General features: G+C 41.1%; 2 protein-coding genes across 3 annotated transcripts in view; both read right to left on the reverse strand.

Annotated features, from left to right (window-relative positions):
- LOC100600899 (C-C motif chemokine 2) overlaps nucleotides 1-17775 on the reverse strand; it is a 30528-nt gene extending 12753 nt beyond the window's left edge. The window contains exons 1-3 of one of the 2 annotated variants that reach the window (XM_030807912.1): nucleotides 17621-17775; nucleotides 16707-16824; nucleotides 15842-16325 (exon numbers count right to left, since the gene is read on the reverse strand). In XM_030807912.1, coding sequence (XP_030663772.1) covers nucleotides 16220-16325; nucleotides 16707-16824; nucleotides 17621-17696 — 300 coding nt within the window. In that variant the 5' untranslated portion in view covers nucleotides 17697-17775 and the 3' untranslated portion in view covers nucleotides 15842-16219. Of the gene's footprint in view, nucleotides 1-15841; nucleotides 16326-16706; nucleotides 16825-17620 lie in introns of those variants that run through there. The other variant, XM_030807913.1, reaches the window with a different exon arrangement.
- On the reverse strand, nucleotides 3273-5293 carry CCL7 (C-C motif chemokine ligand 7). Its single transcript, XM_003278361.4, has 3 exons — nucleotides 5154-5293; nucleotides 4251-4368; nucleotides 3273-3818 (listed from the first exon to the last, which is right to left on the reverse strand). Exons 1-3 carry the CDS (start codon nucleotides 5257-5259, stop codon nucleotides 3713-3715), a joined length of 330 nt encoding a protein of 109 aa, XP_003278409.1. The 5' UTR covers nucleotides 5260-5293; the 3' UTR covers nucleotides 3273-3712.
- Nucleotides 17776-18051: the final 276 nt, after the last annotated feature.

The raw sequence follows: 18051 nt of genomic DNA on the forward strand, positions 1-18051 counted from the left end.
TAAAATCCTTCAGACAGATGTTATAAAAGTCTGCCATCCAGAACATCACACACCGGGGCCTGTTGGGGGGTGGGGGGCTGGAGGAGTGATAGCATTAGGAGAAATATCTACAGTAAATGACAAGCTGATGGGTGCAGCAAACCAACATGGCACATGTATACCTATGTAACAAACCTGCAGGTTGTGCACATGTACCCGAGAACTTAAAGTATAATAAAAAGAAAAAAAAAAGTCCCCCATCCTTGATTAGGCTGGTTCTCTCTCTCTGGGGGAGCTCTGTTGTCTTGTTGACCCTGGTTTCTGGTTTCCTTTGTGAGTTCCCTCCTTTTCCATTATTCCCCTTTGGTCACCTCTGAAGTGAGTATTGAAGAGAGACATGCTCTTCTTGGGGGCTCTGCAGTCTTTGAGGACTGCAAGCTGTACAGCAAGGCCTGGAGTTTGTCTTCTTTTTGAACTTTTCAGGATCTCTCATGGTTTCACTGACAATATAGTACAGCTCTGGTAATAACAGTGGGCTTCTGATATCTTCACTCTCAGTCAATTCCATATGCCAGCAGCCACAGCCCAAGTTTCTTTCTTGGTATAATTTTCCAATTATTTTTCCTCTCTCTCTCTCTCTCTCTCTCCCCCCCCCCCCGCCTCTGCCTCTCCTTCTCTTTCTCCTTCTGCTTCTCCTTTTCCTTGTCCTTCTCCTTCTCCTCTTAATGAGGAAGGCTGTGAGGCTTGAATGTTAGGCTACAACTTCAATCTGATTTTTGCCCTATGTTACTTAATCCAACTAAGAGTTTTTTTTCCCCATATACTTTTATTGCTGATTTTTTTTCATCCTTAAATACCTTCTCTTAATATTTGGGACCCAGAAACAGATGGCTTTTCCAACAACATAAGGTCCTGAATTTGTGGATTTTATTATCTTTCATTTCTACCTTATGACCAGTTGATTTTTTTTTTTTTCTGAGCTCATCTTTTTCTTGGAATCCCATCAAAAAGGAAGACAAAAACAACCAACATGCTACTAATGTATCTTTATCAAACTTTCCCCTTGGAGCTACTATTTCAGCAGATAGCACCTGACAGGTTTGACAGTTTGTAACATGAATCTCTTATTTTCTTCAAACTGTGACATCAGCTTCTTCACTGCCTGCCACTAAATATCTAGTTAATGCTACATGTTTCACGTTCTTAATGGTAGCACATGATTGTGCTACTAATTCCTCTATTAATCAGGGTTAAACTAGGCTCCAAACTAGGCTTAGTGGCTTAACACAGCAAATGTTTATTTCTTTCTCATGTCACAGTTCAAGGTAGGCCAGGTGACCAGTGAATTGCGGATATGGACTGCTTCCATCTTGAAATTGAGCTATATGGAACACATTACTCCTAACATTACCACAACAGAGGAAGAGAGAGCTGTTTATAGGGACAAGGTTTGAAAGTGGCTTATATCATTTTAGCCCTCACCCAACTGGTTAGAATTCAATCACACAGCCCCTGGGTAAATGCAATTTAGGCTGGAAAATATAGAAGAGCCCACAGATATCTGGGGGACATTTGCAGTCTCTGTTGCTTAGGACTGGCACATGTCCAGCAGCAAAGTCTAGGAGGTGGGTAAGTTCCAGCAAAAAACACTCCTTATGCCTAAACCAGAGGTCACAGGCCAAGCCTGGAGACTACACTGATCTGAAAGACAGAGCATCAGGGAAACTCACGGGTCCCAAGACATGACTGAGAAATAGTTAAAAATGTGTAAGGGACACTTTCCCCACCCAACACTCCATATCAGAGTCTTTGCTGATGGTATCTGGAAATCTGTGTTTGTTTATTAGCATCTAAGTGATGTTGATGCGAATACGACTCATTGACCTACTCTACATCTCAATCTATGGAGGCTTGGTCAGGTAAAGTAACTTGCCTAAATTTACTAGGCACATTACTGGTGTAACTAGCCTAATCTTTGAATCCCATTGAACTCAATGCCCAGTTATATACCAGCCTCTCTGTTCCTGTTCTTTCTAATTCTCTGTGCCCAAGAGTACAAGGCCTGCATGAAAACACATGATTTTATAATTTTTCGAAAATGAAGTTTCAGCAGATTCTGTTTGGCCTTGAGCGCATGTAGCCCTTCTCTCCTTTCCTGTCCTACCATCAGACACTCTGCTTAATATTTGCATATATCAGAGGGCTCACTGTGTCTCACAGTATCTATTCATTCACCCCTATCCCTGGTCTGCCTGCTTGTTGTTCTCTCCTGGAATTTAAGATTGCCCTCCTTATTGGTGTGAAATTAAATAAGTCAAACTTCAAATAATTTAAACTTAAAGCTATTAGGACTTTAATTATTCTGAGCCTTGAGAGGAATGTGGCTATGCAATCTGAGTCGTGCGGCATGCACCTACAACTTCTGCCTTTTTGCTTTTTCCTGTAAACAATTAAGAAGACTCAGTCATGGCAGAGGTAAGACCCCTCAGATCATTACCTCTCCTCAAGGAATAGTAAATAATCTTCCTTAGAACATAGCAACCTATAACCAATCAAATCACTGTGGCGTATGCACCCTGTCTAGTATGAAAAATGTTGTAATCCGGCTGGAACTTCTGTCTTTACTTATGTAATTGAAACTTTTCCAGTTGTTTGGAGTTGATGCTTTTCCAAGTGGCCACCCTCAAGCTTTGTCCTTGAATGAACTCAATACTTATTTGTATTTTCTGAATCTCATTGTTTAAGGTTGACTTTGGTGTTTGGGGGTGAGAACTGGTGGGCTGAAGAAGGGGTAGAAAGGGATGTTGGACTTGGTCTGAACACCAATGGTGGCAGAAATCAATGATGGCAGGCACTTGCCAAATCATCTGTTGGTCTCCTACTTGATTTTTTAATGAAAGTGACATTTGTATTATACTAGACTAGAGGATTAATTAGAAGGGGGAAAACCAGCCAGTCACCGGCTGATATAATAGAAGAGGGGACAGGCTTTTGGGTAGAGAGTGGGATGGTGAGAAAAAGAATGAGTTTGGGAGGGAAGAAAGGTATTTGAACAAGTGGCTGAAGCAGATGTCAGATCTGGAGCTGGGGGGTGGGTTTATCTGGCTCCAGCCTGCGGCTGCCTCTCCCTAACATGCAGGTGAGCCTGGCCTGGGGGAAAGCCCAGAGTCCATTACGTGCTCATTTCTCCACAATCTGAGCCCAACCTCTGCAACCACGCCCTTCACCTTGTCACCCTGTTACCCCCACCAGCTTTATTATTTTATCCTTTTAAAAAACCATGAATGTCAGCTGTTACACAAAAATATATTTTATGTGAAAATTTGGGAGTCGTACATATGCAAACATGTAATTATATCATAACAATATGCTTCCAAAGGGACATGATATCTTAACAATTAGAGCAAATCTTTGCACTGATTCTTGCAAGAACTTATACAATACCACCATGAGGTAGAAAAGGGAGGAGCATCCCACAGTTTTTACAGGACTGAGATGACATATGCATCCAAGGCTTTACGTTCAAAATCCACCAAAGTCCATGGAAGATTAAATTAAAATATTAATAACTTTTAAAAACTACTTAAGAAAAACCATGATTCACATTATTATATAAAGCTCATATTCCTTAGAATTAGAATAAAATAATCTCAGAACCACTCTGAGAAAGGACAGGGTATATAAATTATTTGTTTCTCAAGTCATGGCTTGGTTTCAGTTCAGTCACGAATGTTCAAAGCTTCGGAGTTTGGGTTTTCTTATCCAGGTGCTTCATAAAGTCCTGGACCCACTTCAGTGTGGGGTCAGCACAGATCTCCTTGTCCAGTTTGGTCTTGAAGCTGTGGAGGAGAAAGGAGACAGTCAGATGGAACACCTTGAGGGTTCAGCCTGGGAGTGTGACGAAGTCTATGGGAAACCTGTCTAGCCCATCAGCCTAGCTGATGGGGATGCCTCAGGGATGAAGGAGGAAGAAGATAAAACAAAGAAAGGGGACTCAGAGAAGCAGCTCTTTTTGGTAGCCCAAGTGAATCTCTGTTGCTTCCAGGATGAAGGAACTGAGATGTAAAATGATAGCTGGAAAGGGAGCTGAGAGTGAGAAGCCACTTTCTTTTCTTGAATTGTTTCTCACTGGAAAATGTCTGGGATAAGGTTAGAGATGCTGTATGCATCACAGTATTTGACTCCAACTCATTCTGATACTAGTCCTATTCCCTGCCCAGGGAAGAACCTAGGACTGAGGTGTGAGGGGTGGGTGGTCATTGTCCACACACATTACAGCTTCCCGGGGACAGTGGCTACTGGTGATCCTTCTGTAGCTTTCCAGCCTCTGTTTAGGGATTTTCTTATTGATAAATCTGTAGCAGCAGGTAGTTGAAGTATTAATCCCATCTGCAATGAAACAACAAGAAGAAAAGGCCGTTGAGGGTGTGTCCTGGGTCTTTCTGTTTGTAAAATAGGGAATGGTAAGAAGAAGGAATCAGAAAGAAAGGAAGAGGTGGAGGGAAAAGCTGCCCATCCCAAATCCAATGTCTCTGCCCTTTGAGGCATCTCATAAACTCCCTTTCACTTTTATGGACTATGAAATAGGGATGCACCATCACCAGTTGAAAGGCGGAAGAGGAATTGATGACTACTCTGGGCATTGCTAGGAGGGGCTAATATAATAATCCAATTCCTTAGAGCAAGGGTACCCCAACTATGGATCCCCTTTTAGGCTCTGAGCATTCTATGCTTGCTCATGAGTTTCCCTGATACATACCACCTCTGCAGAACTGCTGTCTCTGGAACCTCGGCTGAATGAAACACAGACCAGATTCTGGGTTTCCCAGCATCTGGAAACAGCCTGCACACCCATCCCCAGAAGCCCCCTGTCTTTGATCACCCTGATCCCAAACTCTGCTGGAAGCAGCTGGGGTGGTAACTGCACTGAGGGTGTTCCCAGAGCTGGAATCCTGGAAGGAGTTGGATTTGGGGTTCACAGCTGGAATTCTAGTTCAGGCTCTACCCAGCAGCAGCTGTGTGGTTGGGCTCACCCCTTGTCCTTTTTCTCAGTTACCTTATCTTGGAAAAGTAGCTGTTAAAGTGAGACTGTGGGTATCAGGTCTTCTTGATTGGTCCAGGATAACCCAGAGAGGGGGCAATGTGCTTCAAGGAGAAGGACAGAGGGACCTTACCTGGCTGAGCAAGCCCCTGGGGGCTGAAGGCAGCTGCTGCGAGCAGCAGACACAGAAGTGCTGCAGAGGCTTTCATGATGGAGGGTGAGGTCATGGGCTTCCACATGAGAATTGGAGGTTTCTGGGTTGGTCTCAGCCCCTCTGCTCCTCTGGCAGCTCTGTCTCTGCCTTTTATAGGAAGCAGAGAGGATGAATCATAGGATGGAGTAATAAATCTGTGGAGTAATAAATCTGCTGAGCCAGTGCACTTCAGTGGGAGGATAGAAAATGAGAGTATGAGTAGAGGCTAGCCTGTTTTTCAGCTAAGATCAGGAGTGGTAGGTTAGGTAGGGTCTATGTAGAGGAAGAATACAGTATGTAATCTATGGCTATTATTAAGAGACCAGTTTCTCTGAAATGAGACACATTCTATAGAAAAAGGAAGGAATTGGGGATACCAAAGTCAAAGATATATAAGGGATATTCCCCTTTTCCCTTTGGAGTGGCATCCCTAGGACACAAGTCCACAAAGAGACACTCAAACTTTGGCTCAACTCTACAAAAGACTCAAAGGTTCTTCACTATCTTAAATCCTGGTGGCTTTCTAAAGTCCAGAGAAAAGTAAAATAATAGAACATTAGCAGAAAAATAGAATTCAGTATTCTCAGAATAATAGTACCTAAAATTGTAGTGTCTATTTTAGTAATCTATTGCTGCATAACAATCTATCTGAAAACAGTGACTTAAAACAATAACAATCCTCTGGGTTTTTTTGCTGTTGAATATATCACAAGGCCTTCATTCAATGTCTGGGGTCTGGGCTGGGAGGGCTTCAACAGCCGGCAGTTGGACCAGATGGAATTTCTCAGGTCTCTTTCTCTCTCTCTCTCTCTCTGTGTGTGTGTGTGTGTGTGTGTGTGTGTGTGTGTGTGTGATCTTTCCAGTGGTCCCTCCACATGGCTAGATATTTTGCATGATGGCTTAAGGATCCCAGGTGCAAGGTTAGGGAACATAGTCATACCTCTTAATGGGAAGAGTGTAAAAGAATTTGAGGATATGTTTTAAAACCACTATTTGTTTTATAGGCTATCAGAACTGCACAGCATATCAAGATCTTAAAATACTGTGTTTCTAAAACATCTGATGAGCTGTGAAAATATTTTTCCAAGTAAAAGAATATAGGGAAGGCAAATTTATGGACAAAATCAGAGACTTTCAGTTTGAATCAGAGACAAGAGACTTCTTGTCATTCTTCCCACACACATATCTCAGGAATACAAAGAATAAATTTAAGAAACCACTAATCTAGCTCCTCATCTCACATACACATTACAAAATCACCAACTAATCGCCTTTGATGTCAGTGAAAAGGGGTTTGATGAGAGACCATGGGTGGGGTCCTTATATCTCTAACTGGGCCATGCATCATGGACATGGAATGCAAAAGAGGAAAGTTATTCAATGGGGGAATTGAGCATTATACAACCTTGAATATTAATTTGGGAACAATGCAAGGCTTTGATTCTGGTTTTAGTTTTATGTCATTTTATCTTACCCCTATGACTTTGCCCAGGCTAGTCATTCTCTCAATTAGCTCTTTTTCAAATTGTTTTTACTCCCAGCTCCAGAAATTGGTGAAAATTTGACCTACTTTCAATCTCCTTATTTATGGAGTCTTCCCAGCTCACTCTAATGTAACACATTAGAACAGTATATTTTCTAACCCAGGGTGTACGTTCCATCCACTTGGTGTTTCTAAAAAACAGAATCCTTTCCTTTGACTTTTCTTTCTTTTTCTTTTTTCTTTTATTTTGTAAGACAACCATCATGAATAACCCACTGAATGATCCACGAAGTTGGAGTAGAACACAGGGGTCCTGCCCAGAAGTCACCTTTCCTGGATCTGTCTGGTAAGCAGCTCAAGGAAGTACTCATGGGTTCCAGTTGGTTAGACCTTTCTCCTTCAGAAAATCCTTAAGTGAAGTACCCCAAGATGTCCCTGCCTAAGATCCCAGAGAAAACGCCTGCTTATATTTATGATGGAAAGGCCTGTAGCTATTACCCACAAGACCTGAGAATGGTAAAAATAAGAGGCTGTTGAATTGTTGCAGAATTTTGTAAAAACGTTTAAATAATTTAAAGACAATATCAGCTGGTTGTAGAAAATATGGCAAAATTAGAAACACTTATTAAAAAAAGAATATTATTGTACATTATCAACATCAGAAGGTGTAAGTGGTTAATTTCCTTCCAGATTAAAAAATATATATTTTAACCCTTAGTCACAAAAGTATGTCCTTCTTTGTCTCTAGTAACAATTTTTGTCTTAAAATTTATTTGTCTGATATTATTAACAGTATAGCCACTAGCTCTTTTTTGATGATCATTTCCATGGGGTGTCTTTTCCCATACTTTTACTTTCAAATTATCTGAGATTTCAAATTTACAACATGTGTCTTATAGATAGCATATAGCTGATTTATTTTAAAAATTCATTTACTCAACCTTGGCTTTTTAGTTTTAATCCTTTTACATTTAGTGTAATTACTCATGAAGTAGGATTACCATCTGATATTTTCCCTTTTTTATATATTTATGTCTCTTTTGTTCCTCACTTTTTAAATTACTACTTTACTTTATGAACCATAAGTATTTTCTACTGTACCATTGTATTTCCCATTTTTATCATATATGTTTGAGTTATTTTCTTAATGGCTACCCTGGGGATTATCATTAACATCATAATTTATAACAACCTATTCTCTCTAGAGAATTCTACCATATATTTAAGGAAGATTTAATACCAATACTCCTCAAGCTCTTCTAAGATATTGAAGAGAAGGAAACACTTCCAAACTTACTACTATATAAGGCCAGGATTACCCTGATACCAAAGTTGAACAAAGGCACTGCAAGAAAGGAAAACTACCAGCAAATATCCCTGATGAATATTAATGCAAAAATCCTCAACAAAACACTAGCAAACCGAATTCAAAAGCATATTTAAAGGATTATATACCATCACTAAGTAGGATTTATTTCCGGAATGGAAGGATAATTCAACATACAAAAACCAATCAATGTAATATGCCACATTAACAGAATGAAGAACAAAAATTACATTATAATCTCAATTCATGACAAAAAAGCATTTGACAAAATTTGACATCTTTTCATGATAGGAATACTCAACAAACTAGGAAAATAGTGTGGAAATAGAAAATACCTCAACATAATAAAGTCCATGTATGAAAAGCCCACAGTTAAAATCATACACAATAGAAAAAGACTGAAAGCATTTTCTTGCTTCTGTCATTTCTGTTGAATGTAGTACTGGAATGAGACCCATCTGAACCAAACAAGAAAAAAAGTCATCTAAATTGGAAAGGAAGATGTAAAATTATCTGTTTCCAGATGATATGACTTTATATGTAGAAAACCCTGAAAATTTCACACATGCAAAAGAACTGTTACAACTAATAAAGGAATTCAGCAGAGTACAAATACAACACAACAAATCAACACACAAAAATCAGACATTTTATATACATGAGCAATAAACAGTTTGAAAAGAAAATTAATAAAACAATTCCATTTACAATAGCATTGAAAAGAAGAAAATATTAGGGATTAACCAATATTTAGAAGTAAAAACTTGAACAACACAAACTACAAAATATTGCCCAAAATTAAAGAAGATACAAATAAATGAGAAGACATCCCAGGTTTATGAATTGGAAGAATTAATATTGTTAAGATTGACAGCTTAACAATGCTACTCAAGTAATCTACAGATTCAATGCAATCCTATCAGAATCCCAATAATATTTTTGCAGAAATAGAAAAATCCATCTTAAAATTCACATGGAATATCAAATCATTCCAAATAGTCAAAAACAATTTTGAAAAAGAAAAAACAAACTTGAAGGTCTCACTCTTATCAATTTCAAAACATATTACAAAGCTACAGTAATCAAAATAATGTGTTATTGGCATGAAGACAGACATATAGACCAATAGAATAGAATAGAGAGCCTAGAAATAAAATCTCTTGTATATGATCAAATGATCTTTGACAAGGAGGTCAAGACCACTCAGTAAGGAAAGGTCAGTCTCTTAAACAGATGATGTTGGGAAAACTAGATATCCAAATGAAAAGATTAAAGCTGGACCCTTGCTGGACGTGGTGGCTCATGCCTGTAATCCCAGCACTTTGGGAGGCCGAGGTGGGTGGATCACCTGAGGTCAGGAGTTCAAGACCAGCCTAACCAACGTGAAGAAATCCCATCTCTACTTAAAATACAGAATTAGCTGGGGTGGTAGTACATGCGTGTAATCCCAGCTACTCGGGAGGCTGAGGCAGGAGAATCGCTAGAACCCAGGAGACGGAGGTTGCAGTGAGCCAAGATCATGCCATTGCGCTGCAGCCTGGGCAACAAGAGTGAAACTCCATCTCAAAAAAAAAAAAAAAAAAAAAAAAGCTGGACCCTTGTATTATACCATATACAAAATTCAACTCAAAATGGATCGAAGACTTAAATGCAAGATGTAAAATTATAAACCCCCTAGAAGAAAGTAGGGGGAAATCTTTATGATATTGGATTTGACAATTTTTTTTTTTTTGAAATGGAATTTCACTCTTTTTGCCCAGGCTGGAGTGCAATGGCACGATCTCAGCTCACTGCAACCTCTGCTTCCCATGTTCAAGTGACTCTCCTCCCTCAGCCTTCCAAGTAGCTGGGATTACAGGTACTCACCACCATTTCTGGCTAATTTTGTATTTTTAGCAGAAATGGGGCTTCACCCTGTTGGCCAGGCTGGTCTCAAACTCCTGACCTCAAGTGATCTGCCTGCCTCAGCCTCCCATAGTGCTGGGATTACAAGTGTGAGCCACTGCACTCAGCTGGCTTTTTTTATATAACACCAAAAGCACAGGGAACCAAAGCAAAAATAGATAAATGAAATTACATCAAACGTAAACACTTTGGTGTATTGAAGGGCACAATCAGCAGAATGAAAAGTCAATCTATGAAATGAGAGAAAATATTTACAAATCATGTAACTGATAAGGGGTTAACATTAGAATATATAAAGAATTTCAGGTCGGGCGCAGTGGCTCACGCCTGTAATCTCAACACTTTGGGAGGCTGAGGCAGGCAGATCACTTGAGGCTAGGAGTTAGAGACCTGCCTGTCCAAAGTAGTGAAATCCAGTCTCTATTAAAAATACAAAAACTTAGCTGGGTGTGATGGTGCATGCCTGTAATCCCAGCTACACAGAAGGCTGAGATACAAGAATCACTTGAACTCGGCAGGTGGAGGTTGCAGTGAGCTGAGATCACACCACCGCACTACATCCTGGGCAACAAAGTGAAACTCTGTCTCAAAAGAAAAAAAAGAACTTCTACGGCATCGACAATAAAAAACAAATAACCCGATTAAAAATAGGCAAAGGATTTCAATATACATTTTCCAAAGATGATATACAAATGACCAACATGCATCTGAAAAGATGCTCAATATCACTAATACTAGGAACATGCAAACCAAGACCATAGGGAGGTATCACCTCACCTCCATTAGGATGGCTAGTATCAAAAAGACAGAAAATAACACGCGAAGACAAGGATGTGATAAAACTGGAACCTTTGTTTACTGTTGGTGGGAATGTAAAATGGTGCAGCTACTATGGAAACATTATGGTAGATCTTAAAAAAAATAAAAATAGGATTACCAAATGATGCAGCAATCCCACTTGTGGATATATATCCAAAGGAACTGAAAGCAGAATCTGGAAGAGACATTTGCATATCCACATTCAGAACAGCATCATGCACAGTAACCACAAGATGAAAACAACCCAGCTGTCAATCACTGAATGAATGGATAAACAAAATGTGCTATATACATACAAGGGAATATTATCAACCTTAAAAAAGAAGAGAATTTTGACACATGCCTTAACATGAATGAACCTTGAGAACATTATGTTAAATAAAATAACCATTCACCAAAAGACACATATTGTATAATCCCACTTATAGAAGATACCTAAAGTAGTTAAATTCATAGAAGAAGAAGGTAGAATGGTGGTTGCCAGGGGCTGGGCAGCAGAGGAAATGAGCAGGTATTGTTTAATGAGTATGCAATTTCAGTTTTACAAGATGAAAACATTCTGGAAATTGCACAACAATGTTAAGTATATTAACATTAACAATACTGAAATATACACTTAAAAATGGTAAACACGATACATTTCATGGTATGCATTTTTTAGCCAAAATTTTTCAAAATTAAAAACTTTAAAAAAGAGATAATGATACCTTACGGAAATGAATTTTCTAGCCTCCAAATGAAAGATTGACAGTACTTTTAAAAAATGAACAATTTATCTGCTCAATTTAAACACTCATTTACAAGGTGGAATAGGAACAAGATGCTTAAAATAAACATTCTCATTGGACGAGGAAGACTGGGAGACACACAGCAATGACTGATTTGTAGAAATTCTGATATACTGCTGGGCAGACATCAAAAGGGACTCTTCCTGGAACAGGAACAGGAGCTCTGATCTCACCTGCAGGAAGGGCTTCCTTGTTGGAGGCTCCAGATCCACCTTCTGTAAGGCCCTTGCTTGTCCATTTCTTCTACTTGGCCGCACTGTACATGGAACTCAGTGGACATGCTCTCATTCAGTGGCCGTCATGGCCTGTTTGTAGCTCATGGAAGATTCGCAAGTTGTTTTATAGATAGAATAGTCAAAGGCTTTTTCAGTCTTGGCTTCTGATTTTCCTGGCAACATAATTTTCTCAAAAAATTACTAGCACTTTTCCAATCTGCCAGTAAAGACATGTAAAATCTCTTTCTACTGGTAGTGCTTGGCATATTTCTGTGCTTCCTCCGCACCCAACCCATAACTGTCTTTTAGGATCAGGCTCCCGGGCTAGAATGGGAATGCCACATTGTTAACCCACTGTATTCCTGAAGCCACTCTGTGAAACTGAAAGGTTTTATGGATATTTTGTTGTTCAAATCGTTTTTAAAAATTCCATCCCACTGCCTGGGATGGTGAAACAGTTGTATTTCAAACTTTACAATGTCCTAAATGTCTCCACTCTATGCTCCCTTTTGTTCCTGAATGTAAATTGGTCAAGTCTAGGTCAGAACAAAGGACACTATGAAAACCCAAGTCAGAGGTTACCAGGACTGGCTGTCAGTTCCAATGACTTGAATATGAGAGAACTGAGGAGCACATGGCATCAAACTCATCTGTGCACCAGTATCCATCTTCTAGGGAACTCGTAAAATACAGCAATGGGAAGAGGAGCCATCCCCCCCATTGTAACATTCTAGATCAGAATCTTTGAGGATGTTGTGATGTTTTGGAAAGACCTCAGATGATTCTAATGTACCTTAGGTCACTTACGAAGCATTTAATGCACAAATTAAATCCATGGCCTTTGAACCCACAGATAAAAGGTGACTTGCAAAAGTTTACCCGACAATCTAGTTACCAAACCAGATACAGATCTCAAAGGCCAGGTCATAGTGTCCAACTACCTATTGTAAATCTTCACCTGGCTCCTGGCTGTGATAGTCTCAGTAGTGTCCCTCTCCCAATGATGCTCACATCCTTGTAGCCAGGCGCGGTGGCTCACACCTGTAATCCCAACACTTTGAGAGGCCAAGGTGGGTGGATCACTTGAGGTCAGGAGTTTGGGACCAGCCTGGCCAACATGGTAAAACCCCATCTCTACTAAAAATACAAAAATCAGCCAGGTGTGGTGGTGCACGTCTGTAATCCCAGTTACTTGGGAGGCTGAGGCAGGAGAATCACTTGAACACAGGAGGCAGAGGTTGCAGTGAGCTGAGATTGTGCTACTGCACTCCAGCCTGGGCAACAGAGCGAGACTCCATTTCCAAAAAAAAAAAAAAAGCCTACATCCTAATAGAATCCCTATGCTCTATAAGTATGCTACCTGACATAGCAAAAGAAATTTTATAAATGTGATTAACTTAAGAATCTTGAGATGAAGATGTTATCCTTGATTATCCAGATGGGCTCAGCATAATCACAATATAATCACCTTTTAAGATGAAGGCAGGAAGGTCAAAGTCAGAGACAAGATGTGACTATGAAAGAAAAGGAGTGAGAGAGAGAGAGAGAGAGAGGTTTTTGAAGATACAGGAAGAGACCATGAGTTAAGGAATTCAGGTAGCCTCTAGCAGTTGGAAAAAAGCAAGAAAATGGATTCTCCCCTAGAACCTCTGGAAGGAATGAATATAGCCCTATGGACCCATGATAACTTCTGACCTCCAGAACTATAAGACAATGTATTTTTTTGTTTTAAGCCATTAAGCTTATGGTAATTTGTTACAGTAACAATAAGAAACTAATACAGATTTTGGTACTTGGAAATATGGTGCTTCTGTAACTAACACCTGCAGATGTGGATGTGGCTTTGGATTTGAATAATGAGCACAGGCTGGAAGAATTTTGAGCATGACATAAAAAGCCTAGATTTCCTGGAACTGACTGTTGGCAGCAACAGGAAATGAATGCATTGCACTTGGCACTTTCTTCTAAAACAGTCTCACCACTGCCAATGCCCTGTGTTCAGTTTCATCATGCAAGGAGCAAGGAACTCCATGCTTGGGTGGAAAACAGTATGGAGTCAAGACTTCCTGAAAATGAAGAGATGTGACGTGCAAGGGGAATGTAAGCAGATTAATTTGGGGTTTGAGCATGTGGATCCCCCCTTTCTCTGCCTCCTCTCCTCCCAGACTGTCTGCCTCAAATCTGCCTGGCGTCACAGGGCTGCTGCTCGGAAGCCATATGATGAGGTCTCATTTGTTTGCATTCTATTCTCTTTTTGCCTCTTGGCATCTACTGCAATTTGAGATTTCACTCCTGATTGGTGATCAAGGCCAGGGAATGTAGGGGTAGAGGAGAGGCAGGGAGGGCTGCTTGACCTGGAGTGAGGGTCAGTGAGTTTTCTAAATAGCTGTCAATAAATTATCTGCTGACTGATGCATCAGCTCATTGGAGCTTTGAAGGGATTCCGTAGTCTGATTCAGGGACCCTGGACTGGCTCAGGAATGTAGAAGCAGAATCCCTTCTCCCCCTCTGCAACTCGTTAGTAGAAATGGAAGTTTTCCAAGAGATGTGCTCCCAGATCTGAAAGAGAACCTAAGTTTCTCTGGGTTCCTATTTGTAACACGTTATCATCCCTGTATGATCGATGTAGGCTCAGAATATCTGACCTGTCCTGACTGACAAAGCAAGTCAGTGCTGGATGCGGGTGAGAACCTGAGTGTGCTTCTTGCCAGTCAAAGTTGTCCCCAGCACCTCATGCTACCAAAAGCACTGCTTGCTCTAGCTTAACACAGTGGTCATTTCCCCACCAGATTGGGAAGTTAAGAACTATGCAGTTTATTCAACAGAGCAAGACATCTGCTTTCCTGAGTGTTGGGGTGGTGTGGGTGCCCAGGCGGGCCAAATGCTTTATAGGTGGGACAAATATCATGCAAAGGAATACACACTTTAGGTGGCTATTTAGGAATAGGAGGCTCATCTGTTTAAATGGATGATTCCAGGTGCCTGAGATTGGGATGAGGGGATAGTAATGGAGGGAAACACATTCTGGTTTCAGGGAAGCTGCACCCTTAAAATGTGGGTTGAAGATGAGGTTTTCATATCTTAAGTCACAGGTCTTTCTCCTCCATTTACAACATGCAGCATTTCACCCTGCATGGCTCATTCTTCTCCTTGCTGCCTCTTTGGCTCCATATTTAGGCCTTCATCATCTCTTGCTTGGACCATGGCAATAGCTTCTCACTAGTCCCTCTTTCTCCGTGTATGTATAAAATCTATAAGTTACATTTCCTGAAACTTATCTCTGAATCTGTAAACATGGCACATCGCTCCTCGTTGGACTGAAGATTCTCAATGTTTCCTTTTAACCTACAGAGTTGAGTACTAACTCTTCACCCTAACATTCAAATCCCTTGACTCAACCTTCCTTTCTAACTTGTCATCCCTTGACATTGTTGTGGGTCCGAATTCGCATCTGATTCATTGGTTTTCTCCCTGCTTGATGTACACGTCATCACCATTTCTACCTCCAGGTATTTGCTCCCACTCTTCTTTCTCATTTCTTAATGATCCTATAATTTTTCTAGAAAAGCCTTATTCATTCATAAATAATAAGTTCAAGTCTCATCATCTCTATGAAACTTCAATCTAATCAACTTATCTATGGTGATTAACTCTTTCCTTATTTCCTAATACTGGCAGTGTCTGTATTACTCCAGGTTGGGGTATTAATTGGAGAGGTACAGATTGGGGGGTGGGTAGCCCAGTTAGGGGGCAGTTGTGATATGTTAAGGGAAGAATTACATGTAGGGGTCAGGGTCTGTTAGAAAAGGAATGGGGGTTGGGCTCTTGCTAAATGGGTGACCAGGGTCATTGGGTTCTGGGCTGCTTATGTTGAAGACTGGAAGGGTGGTGCTTTAATGCCTAACTGGTCTGCCATAAAGATTCTTCTATGGATACTCAGAGGAGACCACCCAATGGAGAAGACTGGGGCCAATCCACATTCCCATTCCTTCAAAATGTGAGCCCCACCCTCTGAAATCGTGTTCCTTTGTCACCACGAAGCTCATACTCTCAGCTTTGTAATTTCCTTCAAGAAAACACTGGAAGTCAGGTTTTGTACAAAAATATATTTATTTTGTGTAACAGTTACAAAATATTCATTTCCACAATAATATTTTAGCAATGCATTGGAATGTTAAAACAAAAATTCTTTGTATTAATGATTCTTGCAAAGACCCTCAAAACATCCCAGGGGTAGAACTGTGGTTCAAGAGGAAAAGCAATTTCCCCAAGTCTCTGTATCTAAAAAACACTAGTACCATGAAAGATAAACTTAAAACATCAATAACTTAAATAAAAATTAACATTACTTAAGGCATAATGTTTCATATCAACAAACAAAATTCATTATAATAAAATAAAACAGGGTATCTGGGGAAAGCTAGGGGAAAATAAGTTAGCTGCAGATTCTTGGGTTATGGAGTGAGTGTTCAAGGCTTCGGAGTTTGGGTTTGCTTGTCCAGGTGGTCCATGGAATCCTGAACCCACTTCTGCTTGGGGTCAGCACAGATCTCCTTGGCCACAATGGTCTTGAAGCTGTGGGGAGGAAGGACAGAGTTAGATGAAGTTCCTCTGCAGTTTTGGCCTAGAAGTGCAGCCCATTCTGCACCAACAGGCTGCCATGGGAGCTAGAGGAGGAAGGCAGGTGGAAGGAGGGAACCCAGGGCAAACTGCTCCTATAGGTGTCCAGGTGGAGCCATCCTGACTTCAAGCTAAAGAAATTGGGGTGTTCTGAATAGGCACCCAGGTGGAGAGTGATGTTGGGGTTCACTTTTTCCCTTGGTGCCTCAGTTTTCCCATTGGGAGCCTTGTACATTAAGTTAAATAGTGCACTCTCTGACTCTAGGTTTATGAGGCTTGCTCCTTGCTCCGCAAGGAAGAACCTCAGGCCGGGGAAAGTTGGTATTCTGAACTCACATCACAGCTTCTTTGGGACACTTGCTGCTGGTGATTCTTCTATAGCTCGCCAGCCTCTGCACTGAGATCTTCCTATTGGTGAAGTTATAGCAGCAGGTGACTGGGGCATTGATTGCATCTGGAAAATAAACCACAAAGAAAACGCATTTTAGGATGAACTGGATTATTTTGATCTTAAGAGCAGAAAAGAGTCATGAGGAAAAAGCAAAAGGAAGGCAGGAGAAGAGAAAGAGCTCATTAAATCCCAGTGCTTCTGCCTATATCTCAGAGCTAGAATGTGATCTTTGACCCAATGACTCAGTTTCCTATGCTGTAAAATGGGTATATAACATTGATAATGGACAGAGAGAAGGAGGAGCTGTTAAAGCTAGATAATGCCTACAAGTGTCATTAAGACGGACCAATAATCCAGATGATCAATGCCAGGGAAGATCAGCTGGGGAGCCCCGCTATGAGTCTCCTTTTAGACTCTGAACAGTCTATGCCTGGTCATGAGTTTCCGTGATACTCATTACCTATGCAGAGTCACCGTCTCTGGAAGCTAAGGTGAATGAAGCACAGACCAGATTCTGGGTCTCCAGCGTGTCTGGAAACAGCCTACACACCCACCCTCTCTTTGATTACCCTGATCCCCAAACTCTGCTGGAAGCAGCTGGGAGAGTAACTGTGCTGAGTGTGTTCCCAGAGTTGGAATCCTGGAAGGAGCTGGATTTGGGGTTCACAGCTGGAATTCTAGTTCAGGCTCTGCCCGGCAGCAGCGGTGTGGTTGGGCTCACCTCTTGTCCTTTTCTGAGTCACCTTATCTTGGAAAAGTAGCGTTAAAGCAAGACTGTGGGTACCACGTCTGCTTGGACGGTCCATGATAACTCAGAGAGAGGACAGTGTGGTTCAAGGAGAAGAAGAGGGGGCCTTACCTGGCTGAGCCAGCCCCTGGGGGCTGAAGGTGGCTGCTATGAGCAGCAGGCACAGAAGTGCTGCAGAGACTTTCATGCTGGAGGCGAGAGTGCGAGCTTCAGTTTGAGAATTGGATGTTTCTGGGTTAGTCTGAGCCTCTGTTCCTCTGGCTGCTGTCTCTGCCTCTTATTGAAGCAGACAGAGGGAGAGAGGGCGGAGTCAAGCAGGAGGAGGGATCTTCCATGAATGATAAGTGGGCTGTTAAATCTGCTGAGCAAATGCAGCATCCTGTGGATTTCCAGGAAATAGGAAAGGGAAGCAGTGGGTCACGAGACACTTTTTCCATTCACTGCTGAGACCAAATGAGCAAATGGGGAGGATGGGGTGCCATTAAGCCCAGACTGACCACAGATGTGAACTAAGAGGGTTATTTTTAAGGATTCCGCTTTCT

Source organism: Nomascus leucogenys, unplaced genomic scaffold (assembly GCF_006542625.1).
Source record: "Nomascus leucogenys isolate Asia unplaced genomic scaffold, Asia_NLE_v1 Super-Scaffold_249, whole genome shotgun sequence".
NCBI lineage: Eukaryota > Metazoa > Chordata > Mammalia > Primates > Hylobatidae > Nomascus > Nomascus leucogenys.

What these genes read in the sequence shown, in the direction of transcription:
- CCL7 (XM_003278361.4), bottom strand. Translation starts at nt 5,259, where the DNA reads ATGTGGAAGCCCATGACCTCACCCTCCATCATGAAAGCCTCTGCAGCA. An exon ending in CCAGGGGCTTGCTCAGCCAG is followed by an intron (nt 4,369 to 5,153) that starts GTAAGGTCCCTC and finishes GTTTCATTGCAG; the next exon opens with ATGGGATTAATACTTCAACT. An exon ending in TGTCCCCGGGAAGCTGTAAT is followed by an intron (nt 3,819 to 4,250) that starts GTGTGTGGACAA and finishes TCTCCTCCACAG; the next exon opens with CTTCAAGACCAAACTGGACA.